Below are 22,093 nucleotides of genomic sequence, written 5' to 3' on the forward strand. Positions count from 1 at the left end.
TGTGATGCTCTGGCTCCTGTCATGTGACCTCTCCCCCGGAGGCGGGGACCTCCGGCCAAGATGGCGACCTACCTGCAGTGGCGGCGCTTCGTTTTCTTCGACAAGGAGCTGGTGAAGGAGCCACAGGGCAATGATGGGGCTGCTCCCGGGGCCGCGCCTGCCTCTGGACCCGCTGCTGCCAAGTTCCTTTGCCTCCCTCCTGGCATCACAGTCTGCGACTCAGGCCGAGGGAGCCTAGTCTTTGGAGATATCCTTCTTCTGGAGCTGTCCCTTCCCTCCTCGAATCCCTGAAGAGATCCAGCTGAGATGAAATCTGTCCGTCAGAGGGGTTCGTGTTACGTGCCAGTTTCCTTTAAAGGGGCGCTCGGTGTTCCTTCTGTGGTCCGAGGGAAGAAAGGAGGAAGTCCATTCTCTTTAACTTGTTGCCAGATGAGCGAATAATCCTGGGCAAGTCGTTTAACCTTTCTGGACTTCAATTTCCTTATCTGAAAAAGGGGCATAGAATGACAATTGGGCAAGGTTTTTGTTTTTAAGGTCGATCGAAAGAACAGATGCAAGTTGATTTTAAAAGATGAATATGTAAGATGTCGTTATCTCCCCAGCCCATATTGTGGGGGAAGAGTTAAATGAAACCATGATTTTTTTGCCTTGTTTTGTATAATGCTGCCCCTAAACTCTGGCCTTTCTACTTTTTTTTTTTTAAATGGGGAGTTTCCAGAGATGATATGTAGAAAAACCCTTGAAAAATTTAAACAGTTGTATAGATTTTGTTTTTTATTGAGCATGTATGCTTAGTCATGCCCAGTTCTTTGCAGCTCCATGAACTGTAGCCCATGCAGGCTTCTCTGTACATGGAATTTCCCAGGCAAGAATACTGGAGCAAATTGCCATTTCCTTCTCCAGGGCACCTTCCTGACCCAGGGTTTAAACCCTCGCCTCTTGCGTCTCCTGCATTGGCAGGTGGGTTGTTTACTAGCTGAGCCACTGGGGTACTGTGCTGTGCTCAGTTGTGTCCAACTCTTTGGGACTCCATTTGCTGTAGCCACCAGGCTCCTCTGTCCATGTTGATTCTCCAGGCAAGAATACTGGAGTGGGTTGCCATGCTCTCTTCCAGGGGATGTTCCCAACCCAGGGATCGAACCCAGGTCTCCTGAATTGCAGGTGGGTTCTTTACCATCTGAGCCACCAGGGAAGCCCTGGGGGTTAGTTGTTATTTGTGTTCTGGCCTAAATGTAAGAATCTCCCCTTGGAAAGAAGGTTCCTTGACTGCTCTGCACATATGGAAGGCCAGATCTGGTTTTTGCCCCGTTCCCTACAGCTTACAGGTTTCCAAGCCTACAAACTACGGGTGACACATCTGTACCAACTGAAGCAGCACAATATTCTGGCCTCTGTTGGTGAGGATGAAGAGGGCATCAACCCCCTGGTGAGTCCTAGAAAGGAAACAAGAAAGACCCAGAGGCCTGGGAATGATTATTTGTTGGAGGGTGACTAGCGTTCACACATCTGAGTTCTGTCCCCAGGTAAAGATCTGGAACCTGGAGAAGAGAGATGGTGGCAATCCACTCTGCACTCGAATCTTCCCTGCCATCCCGGGGACAGAACCGACTGTTGTATCTTGTTTGACTGTCCATGAAAATCTCAACTTTATGGCCATTGGTAAGAAGAAAGAAGGCACAGCTAACACCCTATGATGCTTTATAGATTTCCTTCAGAGTTGATTCTACAGCTCATTTTCACTGTTTTCATGAGACCATTTTGTACTGAAGTGAGGCCTTTTGAGATTTTAAAGTTTGGGATGGGAAAGTGTTTAGTTTTGTTCTTTGAAAATGAGTCCGTGAGTCCTAATCCTCATGGTAACCACCGGAGAGGTTGGGTATGAGGAGAAAGATGGTCACTTCTAAAAAGTGCCTCTAAAGGTCTTTATCTGCTTCCGTGCCTTTTCAGCCTCAATAAAATGCTGTGCCCTGCTCTCCTACAGGTTTCACAGATGGCAGTGTTACATTGAACAAAGGGGACATCACTCGGGACCGACATAGCAAGACCCAGATTTTGCACAAGGGCAACTATCCTGTGACTGGACTGGCCTTTCGCCAAGCAGGAAAGACCACTCACTTGTTTGTTGTGACAACTGAGAATGTTCAGGTATGACCAGTGCCTCCTGGTATAACTGTTGGGGCAAGTAGGAAAGGCTTTTTTATTGCTCAGTGGGCTAGGGTAAGGAACTGACAAAAGAGGTTCTTATATTTTTAATCATATAGCCTTGAATCATTCGCCTAACTTAATATTTTATTTCTTAGGAGACTGGGAAGAGTTAGAGCTAGGAAAAGAACTCTTGGGCTTGTAGCAGAAGACATAAGTTTTTTTTCTAATAGGCTTGTTAAGTGACACTGGACAAGTTACTTCTTTGGTTCTTGTGCTTCTAATATAACAGCTTACTCACACCAATAGTTTTGTTTTCTTTTAGCCAGAGTTTTCTGATAGAGCAGTAAAATTCTCTTACTTGCCAAATATCTGTAGTAAGTAGTGATAGTGGATACAGAGGAAGAAAGTGTGGGTTCTGCTTATGTATTTAGCAGATGGGTGATGGTAATGGCCCATTTAATGGAGAAGGCAAGCATCCAGGTAAAGTCTTAGGGTGCTAAGAATTAAGAGAGCCAGTTTGGAGGTGGAGATACCTTTGGGAACATTTAGATGCCACCTCCTCAAAGGGAGCCTGTTAACCCCTCTCTTACTTCTCACAGTCCTACATAGTTTCTGGAAAGGACTATCCTCGTGTGGAACTGGACACCCATGGTTGTGGCCTGCGCTGCTCAGCCCTCAGCGACCCTTCTCAGGACCTGCAGTTCATAGTGGCAGGGGATGAATGTGTCTATCTGTACCAGCCTGATGAACGTGGGCCCTGCTTTGCCTTTGAGGGCCATAAACTCATCGCTCACTGGTTTAGAGGCTATCTTGTCATTGTCTCCCGTGATCGGAAGGTTTCTCCCAAGTAAGGATTCTATGGAGAAGCAAAAGGGAGTGGGCTGGACTTGTTCCTTAGAATTAACCTGATTTCAAACTCCTAATGCCTACATCCTGTCAACCTCCTACTTTGTACTTTTTGTAGAGGTGTTTACACTTAGACTCAGTTATAACTTTTTTTTTTTGCTGAAATGTTTGCTTTTGCTGCAGACATTTGCTGAGCAATCCTTTTGCACTAGAATGCTCCGGGGAATTTTGGATCTGGCATTGGGTTTTTTAATTACTTGGGCGAAATGAATTGGGTAGAGGAACAAGGGATTGAGTAGTGGAGAGATTGGAAAGTGCTGGGAGATGCAACACAGGGTGTTGTTTTTTTTCCCTGAGTCATCTGAAAGTGGGACAGAATCTTCAGCGTGATGCATGTGATCCTTGTCAGATATTAGTTTTCATTCAGTACTAAGTCTGCTGCTGTGGCTGCTAAGTCACTTCAGTCCTGTCCGACTCTGTGTGACCCCATAGACGGAAGCCCACCAGGCTCCCCCGTCCCTGGGATTCTCCAGGCAAGAACACCAGAGTGGGCTGCCATTTCCTTCTCCAATGTGTGAAAGTTAAAAGAGAAAGTGAAGTCGCTCAGTCGTGTCCAACTTTTAGTGACCCCACGGACTGCAGCCTACCAGGCTCCTCCATCCATGGGATTTTCTAGGCAAGAGTACTGGAGTGGCTTGCCATTGACTTCTCCGGTACTAAGCCTAGTGGACTACATATACCAGGCACTAATTATTTGTTAAATCTTGGATGTTGGAACATACCTAGTTTTCAGTCTGTTGCCTGTATTAATTTTAGGATCCTTAAAGGTAAGACCAGGTCTCCACATACTCTTCCAACAACTGCCAGCACCACGTTGCGTGTTGCAGGATGAGCTGCTAGCAGTGACTTGTTCTGGGAGGAGTAGGTAGCACCAGAGTTGTCAGGGGAAGGGAGATAGATGGGAGCTGAGACTGAGGTGGTACAGATTAATATCTGGTGCTTTTTCTTTCCCACACAGGTCAGAGTTTACCAGCCGGGACTCCCAGAGCTCTGACAAACAGATTCTCAACATCTATGACCTGTGCAACAAGTTCATAGCCTATAGCGCCGTCTTTGAGGATGTAGTGGATGTGCTTGCTGAGTGGGGCTCCCTGTACGTGCTGACGCGGGATGGGCGGGTCCACGCACTGCAGGAGAAGGACACACAGACCAAACTGGAGGCAAGGCCACCAGGTTCCCAGAGCTGGCTATGGGCACCCAGACACGGCTCTAGGAACAGACTCCCCAAGTTGCCTTGGCCAGGGTGTTTCCTTCCCTTTGGGTCACAGCCTTACTCGGCCTCTTTAGTGTAAGATTCCAAGGTCAGTGGCCTGGGATGTGGCCTTAGAGGGAAGCAGTGGCTGGGGGCCTGAGCCCACTCTCAGGGTCCACTCTGCCTGCCTGCAGAGAACCTAGTGAGGTGAGCTGATGTTAGTCTTGGGGGTGTCTGGGGTTCTCACCCTAAGATCTAGGCTGATTGGAACTTCGTAACCATTTGGCTAGTGTGTTGTGGATGCATTCTGGGAAGGTGTCTTCTCAGGCCTGCTTCTTCCAGTTTTCTAATCGCTCTTCCTTTCCAGATGCTGTTTAAGAAGAACCTATTTGAGATGGCGATTAACCTGGCCAAGAGCCAGCATCTGGACAGTGATGGGTTGGCCCAGATCTTCATGCAGTATGGGGACCATCTCTACAGCAAGGGCAACCATGATGGTGCTGTCCAGCAGTATATCCGGTCAGTCTGGAGGCGGTTTAGGATATACCTGTGAATGCGGGAACAGAGAGCCAGCTAGACTGAAACCTGCACTTGGGGACTGGGGTGGGCGGTGTACTTTATCATGAATTGTCCTTTTTTCCTACATAAATTGCGATGCCTCAAATGAGGAGACAGTATACCTTATTGGAAAGGGAATATTTAGGGTCAGATGCTACATGATTAGTGTGCAGTTAGCTGATGATAAGTGAAAGTGCTAGTTACTAGTTGTGTTTGATTCTTTGTGACTATAGCCCACCAGGCTCCTCTGTCCATGGAATTCTTCAGGCAAGAATACTGGAGTGGGTAGCCTTCTCTAGGAGATCTTCCCAACCCAGGGATTGAAACCAGATCTCTTGCATTGCAGGTGGATTCTTTACTGTCTGAGCTGCCAGGAAAGCTCTTAAGGAAGTTGAGCTGAAAAGTACCTGTTATTTTAAATGTTAGGTTGGCCTTTGTAAATACTTATTTTGATCAAATTCTTTAAAGGGGAAAGGGTATTCGTCTCTTGTTTCCACAGTTTCTTTCCTTGGTACTAATTAGTTTTCTGACTTAGTGAAGAGTTCTAAGACCTTGTCTAGCTTCTTTGCCAACCTCTCTAGAATTCCTGTTTTCAGTCAAGTATAAAAACCAGTATTCTGGAGCCTTGCTGCTCATGTGGTCCCCAGTCTAATAGCATAGATACCACCTGGGATTTTGTGAGAATTGCAGGATCTCATGCCTTACCCCAGGCCTGCTGAAACAGAATTTGCATTTTGAGACCTGCAAGTGATTCCTACGCACATGAAAATTTGAGAAGTATGATGATCCTGACGCTGTTTGACACCTGTGTCTCCCTAGAACCATTGGAAAGTTGGAGCCATCATACGTGATCCGCAAGTTCCTCGATGCCCAGCGCATCCATAACCTGACAGCCTACCTGCAGACCCTGCACCGGCAGTCTTTGGCCAATGCTGACCACACCACCCTTCTGCTCAACTGCTACACCAAGCTCAAGGACAGCTCGAAGCTAGAGGAGTTCATCAAGGTGCAGGGTGGTGCTGGCAGAGGGTTCCTTGAGGGGCTTCACAAGGACTGCAGGGAGAGGGAAGAGCTTCCTGTATTTAGGGACCAGAATCATCTGGTCCTCTGGTCTGTAGGCAAGGAAGAGAAATAGCCTTTTCTGTGAGTTCTCTCCTGTCTCCCCTCTTGTTGTTGTTTTTTTTTTGCTGTACTGTGCGGCTTATGGGATCTTCATTCCCCCACCAGGAATCGAACCTGGGCCTCCAGCAGTGAAGGCATAGAGTCCTAACCACTGGACCTCCAGGGAATTCCCCCCTCTTGTTTCTTGATGCCAGAACTTCTTGTGGTATCTAAGCCCCAGGAAGCCCAGTGTCCCCAGAGGCATCCCTCTTAACAGTAGAGGCAGAGGAACACTTACGGAGAGGCAGGATATGTTTTAAAAGCATCATCTTTGGGACTTCCCTGGCAGTACAGTGATTAAGACTTTGCTTCCACTGCAGGCGGCCCTGGTTCCTCCCTGGTGTGGGGCAGCTAAGTTTCCACATGCTACTCAGTGTGGCCAAAAAAAATAAAATCCACCTTACTATTACCTTAAGAATCTGGTCTTAGAATGAGATGCATATTTCCTTTCCCTTGCCCAGCCACAATCTCTCTGTGAATGGTTTTGTCTGATGTCTTCCTGACAGACAAAGAGTGAGAGTGAAGTCCACTTTGATGTGGAGACAGCCATCAAGGTCCTCCGGCAGGCTGGCTACTACTCTCACGCCCTCTATTTGGCTGAGAACCATGCTCATCATGAGTGGTACTTAAAGATCCAGCTAGAAGACATCAAGGTAGGTGAGCCTCCCGACTCGGGCAGGCCGTGTTCTTTTCCTGGGATATCCCTGGGATGATGAAAGTACCTCCTGGTACTTCCCTGGGGATCCAGTGGTTAAAGAGTCTGCCTTCCAATACAGTGAACGTGGGTTCAGTCCTTGGTCAGGGAATTAAGATCCCACATGCTGTGGGGCAACTGAGCCCACATGCGCCACAATTGGAGAATCTGTGCTGCTGCTGCTGCTGCTGCTAAGTCACTTCAGTCGTGTCCGACTCTGTGTGACCCCATGGACGGAAGCCCACCAGGCTCCCCCGTCCCTGGGATTCTCCAAGCAAGAACACTGGAGTGGGTTGCCATTTCCTTCTCCAATGTGTGAAAGGGAAAAGTGAAAGTAAAGTCGCTCAGTCGTGTCCAACCCCTAGCGACCCCACGGACTGCAGCCTACCAGGCTCCTCCATCCATGGGATTTTCTAGGCAAGAGTACTGGAGTGGCTTGCCATTGCCTTCTCCGGAGAATCTGTGCAGGGAGCCCAAAAAAGAAAATAGTAATAAAAATAAAGTGTCTTGATGGGTGAGGCAGGAGCATGCAATTCTGCTGCCCTTTCTATCCCCACAGAATTATCAGGAAGCCCTCCGGTATATCGGCAAGCTGCCTTTTGAGCAGGCTGAGAGCAACATGAAACGCTATGGCAAGATCCTCATGCACCATATACCAGAGCAGACGACCCAGCTGCTGAAGGGACTCTGTACTGACTATCGGCCTAGCCTTGAAGGCCGAGGTGATAGGGAGGCTCCAGGCTGCAGGGTGAGGCCTCAGGGAGAATGGCTTTTGAACATATGGGGGTCATCTCAGGGGCATGGGTAGCAGGCCCACTCACTTGGCCTCCTCTCTCATCCCTTGCCATCCTAGGCCAACTCGGAGGAGTTCATCCCCATCTTTGCCAACAACCCTCGAGAGCTGAAAGCGTTCCTCGAGCACATGAGCGAGGTGCAGCCTGACTCCCCGCAGGGTATCTACGACACGCTGCTTGAGCTGCGACTCCAGAACTGGGCCCACGAGGAGGATCCGCAGGTGAGGCCTGTCAGAGCCACCAGCACTTCCATTTCTTCCCTGGTTGCCACTTGCTTTAAATCAATAACACCTAACCCTGAGGGGCTAAATGGTTCTCCATGAAAAGGAAATTGAAGACTTCCTTACAAGGAGTCAGACACCACTGAGTGACTTTCACTGCTGGTCTAAAACCAGAGTTGTAGGCAAGCTAAGACTCTTCACTTCCAATGTGGGGGGCCTGGGTTCAAACCCTAGTTGGGGAACTAAATCCCACATGCCACAACTAAGAGCCAGCACAGCCTAAATAAATAAATACTGGGGAGAAAAAAGAGGAAATTGGGAGTGAGGGGAAGGTAGTTGACTTGCTTAGGGGTCACTTTTCCCCTAATGTCCGGCAGCTCGACCCTCCTCTTCTAGGTCAAAGAGAAGCTTCACGCAGAGGCCATCTCCCTACTGAAGAGTGGCCGCTTCTGTGATGTCTTTGACAAGGCCCTGGTCCTCTGCCAGATGCACGACTTCCAGGATGGAGTCCTTTACCTCTATGAGCAGGGCAAACTGTAAGAGTCAGGGGGTACTCAGGGGCGGGGGCAGAGCTGAGTCACTCGCCTGAGTGAGGGTCGGCCACTGACCCTCAGCCTGCCTGGCCGCAGGTTCCAGCAGATCATGCACTACCACATGCAGCACGAGCAGTACCGGCAGGTGATCGCTGTGTGCGAGCGCCACGGGGAGCAGGAGCCCTCCCTGTGGGAGCAGGCGCTCAGCTACTTTGCCCGCAAGGAGGAGGACTGCAAGGAATATGTGGCGGCTGTGCTCAAGCACATCGAGAGCAGGAACCTCATGCCCCCACTTCTAGGTACTCCGGGGGGTGGGCTGGGTGGCTAGGTGAATGCAGGCTGCTGGCAGTCGGGCTCTGCGGCAGGGGTCCTTCAGCTCTGTCCAGAAAGCTGCATGCTTCATGGTTTTGCTTCCTCCCATCTCAGTGGTGCAGACCCTGGCCCATAACTCCACGGCCACCCTGTCTGTCATCCGGGACTACCTGGTACAAAAACTGCAGAAACAGAGCCAGCAGATCGCCCAGGACGAGCTCCGGGTGCGGCGCTACCGAGAGGAGACCACTCGCATCCGCCAGGAGATCCAGGAGCTGAAGGCAAGGTACTTGGCATCCAGGAGTGTAGAGGTATCCAGGGATAAGCTCACAGGGTGTCATTTTTTACAAAGGATTATACGGAGTGAGTTTCAACATTTCATTCTTGAAGATCTGTTTTAATGGAATTCCAAAGAACGATTTATTACATAGAACATGATTTATTGGGTTTTGTTATCTTGTGGCAGGTACTTTTCTCTAGATGTGCCTGTATTTTACCTTTCCTAAACACACATCTAAGTTGTGGTGGGAAGCCCTTGGAAGTAAAAAACGTTGACAAAAAAGTGGATAGTTTACAAGTATTTATAGTAGACATTAGCCCTTAACTTTGCCATTAACTTTACAAAATATTTGTTATTGTTATTTAGTCACTAAGTCGTGTCCAGTTTCTTCATTCCATCAATATTTACTGAGTCCGTTTTGTCCCATGCCCCATTCTTAACACACAGAAAAAGCCCTGCCTTCACAGAGCTTATGTTGTGGAGGTAGAGACAGAGAGTAAGCGTGTTAAATAAGCCAACTATTGCAGTGTGTTCAATGGTGCTAAGTTCTAAGGAGAAACTTGAGGAAGAGGAATAGGGTGAGGGGTTTAGGTGTGTTGTAATTGATAAAGTGGCCAGGAAAGGTCTCGTTGAAAGGGAAAGGGTCACATGCGATTAAGACCTGAAAGAGTTTAGCGGCAATAGTGGAATTTGAAAGAGAGACAGCAGTCCCCCCATGGATTGGATGGACATGCTGTGAGCGTGCTGAGACTCCCTGAAGGCCCAGCGTGGGGTCCTCCTGTGACCTCCTTTAGGTGGTAGGAAGAGCAGGGCCTCGTAGTTCCTATTCGTTCATTCATGGCTTCCCTGGGTCTTTGTTGCTGCACAGAGACTTTCTCTAGTTGTGGTGAGCAGGGGCTACTCTAGTTGCAGTGCTTGAGCTTCTCATCGTGGTGGTATCTCTTGTTGACGAGAATGGACTTTAGGGTGTGTGGGCTTCTGTAGTTGGCGGCTTGTGGGCTCTAGAGCATGGGCTCAGTAATTGAAGGGCACAGGGTTAGTTGCCCCAGACTATGGATTGAACCCGTGTCCCCTGCATTAGCAAGCAGATTCTTATCCACTGGACCTTCAAGGGAGTCCCTTGTTGTTCCTTAATGGGGACATCTCTCCTTGTTCCGTCGAGCTGTCTCCTCTTTCCATGTGGCTCCTGGCCCTGCCCTCACTCTTTGCCACTCTCTGGTCTCCCTTGCCTGTAGTCCAAAGATTTTCCAGAAGACCAAGTGCAGCATCTGTAACAGTGCCTTGGAGCTGCCCTCAGTCCACTTTCTCTGCGGCCACTCTTTCCACCAACACTGCTTTGAGAGTTACTCGGAAAGTGACGCTGACTGCCCCACCTGCCTCCCTGAAAACCGCAAGGTCATGGATATGATCCGGGCCCAGGAACAGAAGCGAGATCTCCACGATCAGTTTCAGCACCAGGTGGGGAGGGAGGAGTGGCCACATGACTGCCCCACCCACTGTGCCGTGGGGAGTGCGGGAGGGCTGCTGTTTTTTTTTCCTCCTCCTCTGGTTTCTGACTCCGACCTTTTCTCTTTTCTCAGCTCAAGTGCTCCAACGACAGCTTCTCTGTGATTGCTGACTACTTTGGCCGAGGTGTTTTCAACAAATTGACTCTGCTGACCGACCCGCCCACAGCCCGACTGACTGGGAGCCTGGAGACGGGGCTGCAGCGGGACTTGCTCATGCACGCCAGGAGGGGCACTTAAGTGGCTGGTGGGAAGGGATTGTGATGGTAGAGGCCCAGCAGCAGGGACACGGGGACAGAGACAGAGCTGTTGCACAGGAATGGGGGAGACCTGCCCAGGACGCCCCTCTCATCTGATGCCATTGCCCTCAGGACTTAAGGGGACTTCCTTTTCTGCCTCCTCCTTTGGCTGGCCAATCCACCATTCCTCCTGTTGCCTTTCTGAGCAGTGTAGATCATTCCAGACCAGCGGGGGAGGGTACCTCAGTAACCTCAGAGTCTGGACAATAGCGGCTTTATTCTCTATCCAAGAGCACCAGGCTGTGCTTGGGTCCTGGCTCCCAGAGTCTATAAATAAAAGCATATAATGATTTTGGGGTTGAAGGATTTATTGTGGAGACTTCCTGGTGATTCTTAACTGCAAAATGTACTTCTTCCCCTCTGCTCTCCTAGACTGTCCTTTCCCTTCCTATAGAGTTCCTTAAAGATGATGTTAGTGAGACTTCATGCCAGTAACGAGTCGGGCCTCTGGCATTTAGCACAGTTCAGTTTACTGAAGAACGCCTGCAAAGGCTAAGGCCTGAGACCCAATTCTCTAGTAGGACAGGTCTCTGTGGCTCTTGTGTGGACAAGGTATTCAGGCAGGAGGCAGATTCTGGCGAGGGGCCTTGGACTGAAGCTTCATAATGGGTGAGTTAGTGTCTTTTTGTCTTCAGTACCAGATGATAAGCAGGATAAAAAGGGCCTTTATGAAACATTTTTTTCTCTCTTGGAAGTTGTCAGCTGAAGTTTGTGTTGTTAGAGGTGTCTGTCTGTCATTTGGGTTACACTGCCCGTTGGAAAATTGCTCCTATGGTTCTGTTTGATTAAAAGAAGTAACTTGGACATTGTGGTTTAGGCAGTATTTAGAAAAGGTGGAGTGCACTACATTGGTAGCAGCTGAGAATACAAACTTTGGATCAGCTGTCCAGAGCTTGAATCCTAGTTTCGCTTAGGGCAATTCTGAACCTTCTCTGAACCTCAGGTCTTCGTCTATGTGTAAGGGATTACAACATCTTTTTGGTATGGCTGTTATGAAGCTTTAAGGAGCCAATCAATGGATTTGTTATTGGTCCCCAGCAGGTTGGTGACTCCTCAATGGATCCTTTGCTTGAAGTTGCAAATGCCAGTAGAAATCAAGTTTGGTATAGCAGAGCAGAAACTTTATTCACTGATGAAGGAATGGAGAAGAGAGAGCACATGCTCCAAAGACACTTTCTCCCTGCAAGGAGGGGAGTAAGGGAGTTCAAAAGATAGGAGGCAAACTGGTCAGACTCTAGGAAAGGGGCAGAGATTTTGGAGGGCAGCCTGGGCATGACAGTCTTCCATGCTTCTTTGCACACACCAGGAATTGTGCCTAGTAGTGTACAGATAGTCCCCTTGGGCAGAGATCGTGGCATGGTGATGAAGAAAAGGTAGCTTTAGGACACCACCAGGTCTCATCTGCTTTGGGACTGTTGACCACCCCATATCTCTTAAAGTTCAGCTGCAAAACATCTTTGTCAAATACTAGGTGCTTTTGAAACACACATAGGTAAGTCAAGTTTGGATGCTTTTAGCCCTCAGGGGCTGGTATGGATAACAGGTGTCCAGATTTGTGGAAGTGGTTAATACACGGTTGTTAGCACTGTTAATGGGTAAAGCGTTACTAACTAGTCCTTTCTTGGCTAACACTAGTAATGTATTGGCACTCCCATTTCACAGTTATTTGTCTTTAGGCATGACCTTTGATCTCTGAGCCAGTTTTGACTCATTTTAAAAACAGAAATGCCCTGGCTCACTACAACTAGAGAAAAGCCCACACAGCAATGAAGACCCAGCCCTGCCAAAAATAAATATTTTTTAAAATAAAAATGTTGTCTACTTCAGGGTTGTAGCAGAAGCACTGCATAAGCTGCACTAATTGCTTGTGACACAACTAAGGAGATAAAGCTGTAGAATTCTGGATGATTAACTTTCAAGAGCAGGCCCTTCTCATTTGTAGACTTTGAATCCAGCCTGGGGGCATGGTAAATTGTTCAAATAGCCTTTCTTCCAATCCTATATACACGTATGGATGCTTAGTCATGTTGGACTCTTTGAGACGCCCTGGACTGTAGCCCACCAGCCTCTGTCCATGGGATTCTCTAGGCAAGAATACTGGAGTAGGTTGCCATTTCCTTCTCCAGGGGATCTTCTGGACCCAGGGATCCAACCCGCATCTCCTGTGTTTCCTGTACTGGCAGGCGGGTTCTTTACCACTGCGCCACCTGGGAAGTCCACAACCCTGATTAGTAGGGCTTAATATCCTTTTCCTCTCGGGGACTCCCACTTCTGGCTTATTGACTTACTTTTGAGGGGCAGTAGGGACAACAACTTATTTTGTGGCTAAATCTGGGGAGCATATTTTAACCACAGGACATCAGTACTCCTGGTTAGGTAAAAATGAACAGTTGGGCCTAGGTCTCAAACAATGAAGACCGGAGCCAGCCTTAGGGAGTAGGGGTGCTCAGTCAGTTCAGTTGCTCAGTCATGTCCAACTCTTTGCGACCCCATGGAGTGCAGCACACCAGGCTTCCCTGTTCATCACCAAATCCCAGAGCTTGCTCAAACTCATGTCCATCTAGTTGGTGATGTCATCCAACCATCTCATTCTCTGTCGTCCCCTTCTGCTGCCTTCAATCTTCCCGAGCATCAGGGTCTTATCCAATGACTCAGTTTTTTGCATTAGGTGGCCAAAATGGCCAAAATTTTGGAGCCTCAGCTTCAGCATCAGTCCTAGCAATGAATATTCAGGACAGAGTTCCTTTAGGATGGACTGGTTGGATCTCCTTGCAGTCCACTGGCCTCTCAAGAGCCTTCTCCAACACCACAGTACAAAAGTGTCAATTCTTCGGTGCTCAGCTTTATGGTTAAACTCACATCTTTTTTACATGACTACTGGAAAAACCATAGCTTTGACTAGACAGACCTTTGTCAGTAAAGTAATATCTCTGCTTTTTAATATGTTGTCTAGGTCTGTCATAGCTTTTCTTCCAAGGAGCAGGCATCTTTTAATTTCATGGCTGCAGTCACCGTCTGCAATGATTTGGAGCCCAAGAAAATAAAGTCTGTCACTGTTTCCATTGTTTCCCCATCTATTTGCCATGAAGTGATGGGACCGGATGCCATGATCTTAGTTTTTTGAATATTGAATTTTAATCCAGCTTTTTCACTCTCCTCTTTCACTTTCATCAAGAGGTTTGCTTTCTGCCAAAAGGGTAGTTTTATCTACATATCTGAGGTTATTGATCTTTCCCCCGGCCATCTTGATTCCAGCTTGTGCTTCATCCAGTCCGGGATTTCGCAAGATGTACTCACTGGAAAAGACTCTGATGCTGGGAAAGGTTGGGGGCGGGAGGAGAAGGGGACGACGGAGAATGAGATGGCTGGATGGCATCACCGACTCTGTGGACATGAGTTTGAGTGTACTCCGGGAGTTGGTGATGGACAGGGAGGCCGGGCGTGCTGTGATTCATGGGGTCGCGGAGAGTCGGACACGACTGAGCGACTGAACTGAACTGAACTGAACTCTGCATTTAAGTTAAATAAGCAAGGTTGCAATATCAGCAGCGATGGTAACCCGAGGTAAGGTCTTCGCTGTCGCAATCGTTCTAATTCCCGCCCAGGGGAAGTCCCGCCCTGTCTGGCGGCGCCGGAAGTGACGCAGTCCCTTAGCGGAGCCGGGAGTGTGTGGCTGCTGGAGAAGCTGGAGACCTGCGCGAGCCCAGTGTTCGGCCGGCAGGGGCCTTCGGCTTCCCCGACACCGGAGGACATTGGCAGCAGCCCCCGGCCTACCTGCCGAGCACAGCCATGTCTGGTAATGGCAACGCGGCCGCAACGGCGGTGAGTCCAGAGCCGGTGACCCTCTCAACCTCAGTCTTCCGCACTAGCGGTGCTACGATTGGCCCCAAGTTGCCACTCTCCGTCGCCCATTGGTCGGGACGATTATCTGTCTCCCCACCCCCTCATTCACTGCTTTGGCCCGAATAGTTTTTAAAGGGCCAGTAGCTGGGTTACCCTTACAATCCGTGTTGCCCTGGGGGAATCTGTAAACGGTGGGGACAGACTAAAGAGCAGAAGATTTGTCTCGAACGGGAACCTCGTTGCTGCGGGGATCTAAATGGCATTCCATGAGGTCTGGAGTCCACGGCTCTAAATTTAGTGACCCAACCCAGGAAAATTCATGTACACTAGACAGGGTGCTATTCCATGGGATCCCTTCACTCTGGACAGGTCCGAGGCAATTCGGATCGAGAAAGGAGAGCATACCTCTAAATCTCCGAACTGCACACAAACGTTTTGGAAGTGCACCTTCTCCGCTCTTTTTCTTATAACGGCCACCTAGCCCCAACCTACACTCAAAATTCCCCAGCTGAGGCACCAATGAGTTACTACCTTTGTGGGTGGGGAGCGCCCTAGAGCCTTCCTATTCTTAGCCTGGGGTCCTAGCTTTGGGCTCGTGCAGGTGCAAAGTGCAGAGCTGATGAGGCCAAAGTCAGCCTGAGATAAGAAAGGAGGGGGGCAGCAGTTTATCTCTTCCTGAACTACCTGCTGGTAAGGAGTGGGACTCTTTGCCATTGTTGACATACCTGAGCGCTGGACTGGGAGTAACACGATGTGGATTCCAACTGTCAGTGGTAAAGCATTCTTTACCCAGTGGTAAAGAATCCGCCTGCCAATGCAGGAGACACAGGTTCCGTCCCTGGGTCAGGAAGATCCCCTGGAGTAGGAAATGGCAACCTGCTTCAGCATTCTTGCTGGGAAAATTTCATGGACAGAGGAACGTGGTGGGCTACAATCCATGGGGTCACAAAGAGTCAGACACGACTGAGCCTGCACGTGCATGCACCCATGATTTAACCTGTGGCCCTGGTCAAGTTGCTTTGCTCTTCACAGCCAGCCTTTGCTTCTGTAACATGGTTCCTCTCTACCTGCTAAGTTGTTAAGAAAATTAATAGCAATAGCTCTAGTATATATGTTCTTGATAAGGATCTTTCTAGTGGAAGAGTTTGACTTGAATATGCTGGGCAGAATCAATAAAATTGTTTGAACATAGCAATTTCTGGAATGTTTCTGTGGGCTTCTTGTGACCCAGAATTTTAGTGGCCATGTTTGGCATTTCGAGTTTAGTCTAATTTGCTCAGGGTACCCTAGGGTTTACTTATTGGAGAAGTGATAGCTGGTGGAGCAGACTAGAGTCTGCGAGCAACCAGCTGTTACCTCCTCTAGTGACAGAGGCCCCAGATACCTGGCTGCAGAAGAACTCCATAGGATGAAGATTCCAGAATAGGGAAAGTTGATAGTGTCTGTAGGGTCTATTGCCTGATCTGGAAAGAAACAGGACCTCAGACTGGAGAACTTCGTTGTTCCTGGTTGGCACTGAATACGTTTGTCCAAGATACACTGACAAGAGGAAGTGGTATATCCCATCCTAATATTTCCTTCTTGGTGAAATCAGAGGCCACATTCTAGGTGAAGGGACATTAGACAGCTTACCCTCTTAGTCTTATAGAATATCAAAAGCAGAAGATACTTGAGTGCAAACTTCATTTTATAGATGAACAAATAATTTTATAGATGAAAAACAAGATGGTGAATTTAAGGTCACCCTGCCAAGAAGCTAAGCAGGACTGTGTGTCACATCTGTTGGCCCCAGTCCTTTATACGTGCATGCCAACCAGATTACAGGATACATAGTGTGGCAGCTATAGGGTAGGTCTTATAGTATCTAGGTAGCACTGAAGCTTTCTTGAGTGCTGCTCTGTTGGGGATGCTGAACTTGTCCTCAGTGACTCAGCGCAAGTTCCCCTGTGTGGCCCCAGCTGCCCTACCCCTGCCTGCTGCAGGCCCGCCCTCTCTGGGGCCAGGCTGATGGGCCTTATCTCTCTATCCACCTGGTTGAGTGCAGCATTCCTGGTGCCTTTGCTGAGATGGGCTTCAGGGCATAGTGTCTTTGTCATTACAGCAACAGCGGGTCCTACTGTCGCTTCTCTCTGGTCTCTGCTTCTCTGGATCTGTGAGGAGGCAGAAGGTATTAGGGAAGGTAAAGGGACTGTCTTGGAAGTCTTTCCCCCCTCTGAGGCTCAGGTGGCCACAGGGAAGGGGCTGAGGTTCCTTTATTCCAAGCCAGTGAGTCTGGTTCTTGGACAAGGTTTTGAGGATCTCGAATAGCAGCGGGGACTGTAACCTGGGGACTTTTTTTGCAGGAAGAAGATACCCCAAAGATGAGAGTGATTCGAGTGGGTACCCGCAAGAGCCAGGTTAGTGCAGGTACCAGGGTGGAGGAGGTTTGTCAGAAGAGTTCTGTGTTCATAGTATTATAAGTTGGGGGGCCCAGAGGGTTCTCAGCAGCCTGGGGATGGAGAAAATGGGGTGACTGAGCATTAAATCCCCTGCAGAATGACAGATGGCATTCTGTGAAGAGATAGTCCCTAGGCTGGGGAAGTTATTGGGGTACAGAGGACTCCCAGTACAGACCCCTCCCCTTCCTAGGTGGCCATTCAGTTCCCTCTCTGAATTCCAATCCCTTCAGGATCTCCATGACCCTCTGAGGATTTGAGCCTAGGGTAGTGGCCAGACTACAGGGATAACCTGAATTTCTCCCCCCAGCTGGCTCGCATACAGACGGACAGTGTGGTGGCAACGCTGAAAGCTTTATACCCAGGCCTGCAGTTTGAAATAAGTGAGTTTTCTGGACAGGAATGGAAGCTGTTTGGAAGCTTTTACCCGTACCCCCCCGACAAAGGGGGCTTTCTTTGACCAGAGCCTGGTCCCATTGCCTCTGAAAGTTCTTGGCTATCCCCAGTTTGGAGGGCCCATTCCCTCCTCTGAGCACCTCCAGCTTTGAGCTTACCTGGGCTAGCCTAGCATTTTAACATCTTCTGCTTTGGGTCTTTTTATGATTGCGTCTGGTTTTCCTCCTAGATTGTACTTCTCAGGGGATAGGATCTGGCACTTTTCTGCCTCTGTATCCACTGCCAGTCTTGGCACAAGTGCTGGGCTTAGGAGGGGCTCAATAAATGCTGTTCCATGAGCATCTAATTGGTTGACTTTCTCTTCAGTTGCTATGTCCACCACGGGGGACAAGATTCTTGATACTGCGCTCTCTAAGGTAACACCATTTTCCATCCAACCCTTTCCTCCCTGCTCCTCTTTCCTTTCCCCCAAAGATTCACCTTGAAGTTCTTTCTTGCCTGGCAGATTGGAGAGAAGAGCCTGTTTACCAAGGAGCTGGAGCATGCCTTGGAGAGGAATGAGTAAGTGAAATTGGGAGCATGATGTCCTCCAAGCTCTCGCTAGGACCCCAGTGCCCATCACATCTGGGTGTCAGCTAGACTGCTAGGCTTAAACGCTTGGATAGGCTAGAGAGGGGCTCATATGTGAGTTTTTCAGGCCTCAGAAAAGGAGAGAGTCCTGGATCTGAGCCATCTGGCTGCCTGGGGTGCTGGACTGGCTGGGGGAAGGGAGTGAGAGGGAAGAGAGGAGGGGAGCAAGTCTCAGGGACACAAGGTCTCAGAAATGCCCGCTTCCTGAACTGCTCTAGGCTCCACCAGTGACATGCAGGCAGGAGTGAGTGGAGAAGGGCTGGGGCCTGCTGCTCAGACCCCTTCTTCTTGCCTCTCTCCCATCTCCCTAGAGTGGACCTGGTTGTTCACTCGCTGAAGGACCTGCCCACGGTGCTTCCTCCTGGCTTCACCATTGGAGCTGTCTGCAAGTAAGAGCTCTGCCAGTCAGGGAAGTCACATTAACCTTGACTTTTCCCTTTGGGACTTGGCCTTCTGTCTCTTGGCTGTCTCCCTTAACCTGAGGAATGTCATGCATGGCAGAAGACTCAGAAAATGCTAGTTAGTTGACTATTGAGAGAGACTGGAAGTGACCTGAACTAAGATCTCTCCCTCATTCTATGGCCTCTCCATCTCCAGGCGGGAGAGCCCCTATGATGCTGTTGTCTTTCACCCAAAATTTGTTGGGAAGACTCTAGAAACCTTGCCAGAGAAGAGGTGAGTGGACAGGCATCTTGGGATATGTACAGCAGGTGGAGGGGTGGAAGGAGGAGATTTCAGAACAGTTCCTGCTTAGGGTTAAATCCCATTTTAAACCATCTCTCCGCACAGCGTGGTAGGAACTAGCTCCCTGCGGAGAGCAGCCCAACTGCAGAGAAAGTTCCCACATCTGGAGTTCAAGAGTATTGTATCCTTTCAGAGAAGGGAGGAGGCAGCAGCCAAGAAGGAAGACAAAGTCCAGAGGTCCCTGGGAGTTGTGAGTGGGAAGGACTTCCAGAGGAAGTGGACTGTGAATGCAGTGGACTGCATGTCATCCCATTCATCCACCCACCCATCTGTCCATCCATCCTTTCATAATCCTTTCATGTTTTCTTAGCCCCAAGCAAGTGCCTGGCACTGGGGATATGGTGAGCAAGATCAGCATTGTCCCTCCTAACATAGTTTCCATTTTAGTTCTGGAGACAGACAACCAGGCATTGACAATACAGTGATGCTGAATAATGGTTACATGGAGGCAGTGGGATTGCCAGTTGCTTCCATTTTAATTAATTAAACTTTTTAATTGAAGTATAGTTGACTTACAATGTTAATTTCTGGTGATTTGGTGATTCAGTTATACATATATATACATATTCCTTTTCATATTATTTTCCATTGTGGTTTATTACAAGATAGTGGACATAGTTCCCTGTGCTATAGCATGGGAGCTTGTTGTTTATGTTTTATATATAGTCGTTTGTATCAGCTAATCTCAAACTCCTAATTTATCCCTACTCCACTACTTTCCCCTTTGGTAACCATAAATCCATTTTTATTTTCCACCATATTGTTTTGTTTTTTACAGTTATGTTTGTAAAGCTGATTTTCAGAGTAGTATTTACTAAGTACTTCAATGTGGAAAGTAGAGAATTCTCTGGAGGCTTCTAGCTGGAACATCTAAACACAGACTTGAGGGTCAAGGAAGGCTTCTTAGAGGTGTTGTAACCTTGGGTAAGGTTAAATATAACTTAAAACCTCTCTGTATCATTTCCTCATCTGTAAAATGGAGATGGTAATACTACTGCCTACTCTTTCACCCTAGGGCTGTGGTGAAAATTCATGAATTGATGTATATAAAGCGCTTCAGGACAGTGTGTGGCATATAGCAAGTATGAGTAAATGTTAGCAGTTATCACCAAGCTGAGAACTCAAGGGTGAGAAGTTCGCAGCTAGAGAGACTCAGGCAGAGGAAACAGCATCAGGCTCAAGCCTGCCCAGAGCTTGTGGTCCTTAGCCTTTCTCCACAGCGGGGAAACCTCAACACGCGGTTGCGGAAGCTGGATGAGCTGCAGGAGTTCAGTGCCATCATCCTGGCCGCAGCTGGCCTGCAGCGCATGGGCTGGCAGAACCGGGTGGGGCAGGTAGGGCCTGTCCCTCTCCCCTCTCTAGTTATCTTCACCTCCTTCCTGCCTATATTCTTTCTGAATACCCACCTCTAGCCAGTGCAAGCCGGAAATGAGTCCCAGGTTGGCAAGGTTGAGGATTAGAGGCTGGACTTCCACTTTTGCTTATCCAGGCTTTCTGTAGGTAGGGAAACCCCAACTCAGTGCTGTGTGCTTCTGGGCACCCCTACCTCCACCCTTCTGACTGCCTCTTCTGCCCCCACAGATCCTGCACCCTGAGGAGTGCATGTATGCTGTGGGTCAGGTATGCTCGACCAGGGAAGCCATGTACTGTGTCTACTTCTTTTGTTTTCAACCAAGTACTGTCCCTTAGCTCCACTGGCTGGGGAAAGATTGGTACTGGTATCTTAGGCTGTTTTCCCATTAGGGGGCTCTGGGTGTGGAAGTTCGAGCCAAAGACCAGGACATCTTGGACCTGGTGGGTGTGTTGCACGATCCTGAGACTCTACTTCGCTGCATTGCTGAACGATCCTTCCTGAGGCACCTGGTAGGACCTGTGCTCCTGTGGAGGTGTGGATATTAGGAAGGGTAATGGGGAGATTTCTCAGTGCTATGTATTTAGTCATAACTCTTTAAGAGTGGACAGGACCCAGGTCTGGGCCCCGTGATTCATTTTCCGATGTCCTTAGCAGGGGTCTGTGTATCTCTGTGGGCTCTGGTTACAGGGTGGTGATAAGGGTCTTAAGCTAACAGGGAGAACTTGTTGCAGGAAGGAGGTTGCAGTGTGCCAGTGGCAGTGCATACAGCTATTAAGGATGGGCAGGTAAGCAGGGGAAGATGGCTGGGAGGGCAGGGAAGGAACTCTGGCATTTCCCCTGTGTATCCACCAGCATGAAGAGCACAGGTTTCTAAGCAGTTCTCTCTTACAATTTACTGAGGCAGCCATTTTCTTTCCCAGTTGTACCTGACTGGAGGAGTCTGGAGTCTGAATGGAGCAGAGACCATGCAAGACACCATGCAAACCACCATCCATGTCCCTGTCCAGGTGCCAAGGCTGGAGGGGGAGGGAAACACATCTTTATGTTACCTCCCCTTTCGTTCTCACCAAATCCAACCCTTCTTCCCTCACCCAGCATGAAGATGGCCCTGAAGATGATCCACAGCTGGTGGGCATCACTGCCCGGAACATTCCACGACAACCCCAGCTGGCTGCTGAGAACCTTGGCATCAGCCTGGCCACCTTGTTGCTGAACAAAGGAGCCAAGAACATCTTGGATGTTGCACGGCAGCTCAATGAAGCCCACTAATTGGTCTGTGGGGCACAGGTGCCTGCCTTGCTGGTGCCCAGTGCCTACATCCCAGCCCTCCGCTACCTGAGGAGTGACTGCCCCCACAGGATTGAACTGCAGGGGCAGAGACTTCCAGAGACTTGTCTCACCGTGAGGCCTTGCCTCCCCAGTAGGTGGGGGCTTCCTCTCTAGAGAAAAAAAAATCTTAATAATAAGCCACAGCCTTTGAATGTAACCAGTTCTACTAATAAACCAAATTTGAAGGTGGTTTTTGTTTTTGGTGGGGCTGCAGGAAAGGAAGGACAAACTCAAAACCCTTTATTTATGCCTGATCTCTGAGGCTAGGACCCCTTCAAAGTTCTCCTGAAAAACGCCTTCTGTCAGTAGTTCTATTTTCTGACAGAATCAAGTGTCTCCCAGGGAACGCCAAGAAAGCCATCATCTTAACAATCTACAATTTGTCACTCCAGTTAACAGTAAAGCCTTATATCGGTTCCCCTCCCCCACTACCTTTAGGTATCTAGAGTCGACTCTACAACCCTTTCGCAAAATGAAGACACTTCACTTTTCTTTAGGAAAAAACAACCCTTTAATAAAATTAGTCCATCTGAAACTCTCCCCAATACCTAAAGTACTAGTTTTGGATGGGTTAGCTGCGAAATTCCAGTTCCGAAGCCAAAGGCGGCTCAGTCCAGACGGGGATTAACGGACTTGTGCTGGTATCTAGGTGCTTGGCAGGCGGAGTGGACCCGCCGGGAAGGTAGCGGGGAGGAGGGGCGGGCCCGGGGGCAGGGCTCCCGCAGACCCCACGCCGCCAGGACCGGCTAACGTTGGAGACGC

At 49.0% G+C, this 22,093-nt stretch overlaps 2 protein-coding genes across 3 annotated transcripts; both read left to right on the forward strand.

The window, feature by feature from the left end:
- The first annotated feature begins 46 nt into the window (after positions 1-46).
- VPS11 (VPS11 core subunit of CORVET and HOPS complexes) lies at positions 47-10,890 on the forward strand. The gene is made up of 16 exons (XM_088842982.1): positions 47-247; positions 1,278-1,426; positions 1,524-1,659; positions 1,982-2,145; positions 2,745-2,992; positions 4,010-4,211; positions 4,611-4,762; positions 5,621-5,807; positions 6,469-6,615; positions 7,216-7,404; positions 7,510-7,671; positions 8,068-8,207; positions 8,301-8,503; positions 8,631-8,802; positions 10,032-10,254; positions 10,377-10,890. Exons 1-16 carry the CDS (start codon positions 61-63, stop codon positions 10,539-10,541), a joined length of 2,826 nt encoding a protein of 941 aa, XP_088699108.1. The 5' UTR covers positions 47-60; the 3' UTR covers positions 10,542-10,890.
- Positions 10,891-14,000: 3,110 nt separating this feature from the next.
- On the forward strand, positions 14,001-21,521 carry HMBS (hydroxymethylbilane synthase). 2 transcript variants are annotated; one of them, XM_055423172.2, is made up of 14 exons: positions 14,001-14,422; positions 16,786-16,839; positions 17,189-17,261; positions 17,641-17,690; positions 17,780-17,835; positions 18,216-18,293; positions 18,502-18,579; positions 18,694-18,769; positions 19,869-19,982; positions 20,230-20,268; positions 20,392-20,511; positions 20,734-20,787; positions 20,923-21,009; positions 21,098-21,521. In XM_055423172.2, the coding sequence occupies exons 1-14, from the start codon at positions 14,390-14,392 to the stop codon at positions 21,269-21,271; spliced, it is 1,086 nt and encodes a 361-aa protein (XP_055279147.1). In that variant the 5' UTR covers positions 14,001-14,389; the 3' UTR covers positions 21,272-21,521. The 2 variants fall into 2 exon arrangements, with proteins under 2 accessions (XP_055279147.1, XP_088699109.1); XM_088842983.1 differs by lacking the exon at positions 14,001-14,422 and adding an exon at positions 16,437-16,610.
- Positions 21,522-22,093: the final 572 nt, after the last annotated feature.

Source organism: Moschus berezovskii, chromosome 14 (assembly GCF_049115385.1).
Source record: "Moschus berezovskii isolate FMDL1 chromosome 14, NW_MosBer_1.0, whole genome shotgun sequence".
Lineage (NCBI taxonomy): Eukaryota > Metazoa > Chordata > Mammalia > Artiodactyla > Moschidae > Moschus > Moschus berezovskii.

Coding starts and splice junctions, on each gene's coding strand:
- VPS11 (XM_088842982.1), top strand. CDS start 61: ATGGCGACCTACCTGCAGTGGCGGCGCTTCGTTTTCTTCGACAAGGAG. Junction 8,803..10,031: donor ATCCAGGAGCTGAAGGCAAG/GTACTTGGCATC, acceptor CCTTGCCTGTAG/TCCAAAGATTTTCCAGAAGA. Junction 10,255..10,376: donor ACGATCAGTTTCAGCACCAG/GTGGGGAGGGAG, acceptor CTCTTTTCTCAG/CTCAAGTGCTCCAACGACAG.
- HMBS (XM_055423172.2), top strand. CDS start 14,390: ATGTCTGGTAATGGCAACGCGGCCGCAACGGCG. Junction 18,294..18,501: donor ACCATTGGAGCTGTCTGCAA/GTAAGAGCTCTG, acceptor CTCCATCTCCAG/GCGGGAGAGCCCCTATGATG. Junction 20,788..20,922: donor CAGCTATTAAGGATGGGCAG/GTAAGCAGGGGA, acceptor TTTCTTTCCCAG/TTGTACCTGACTGGAGGAGT.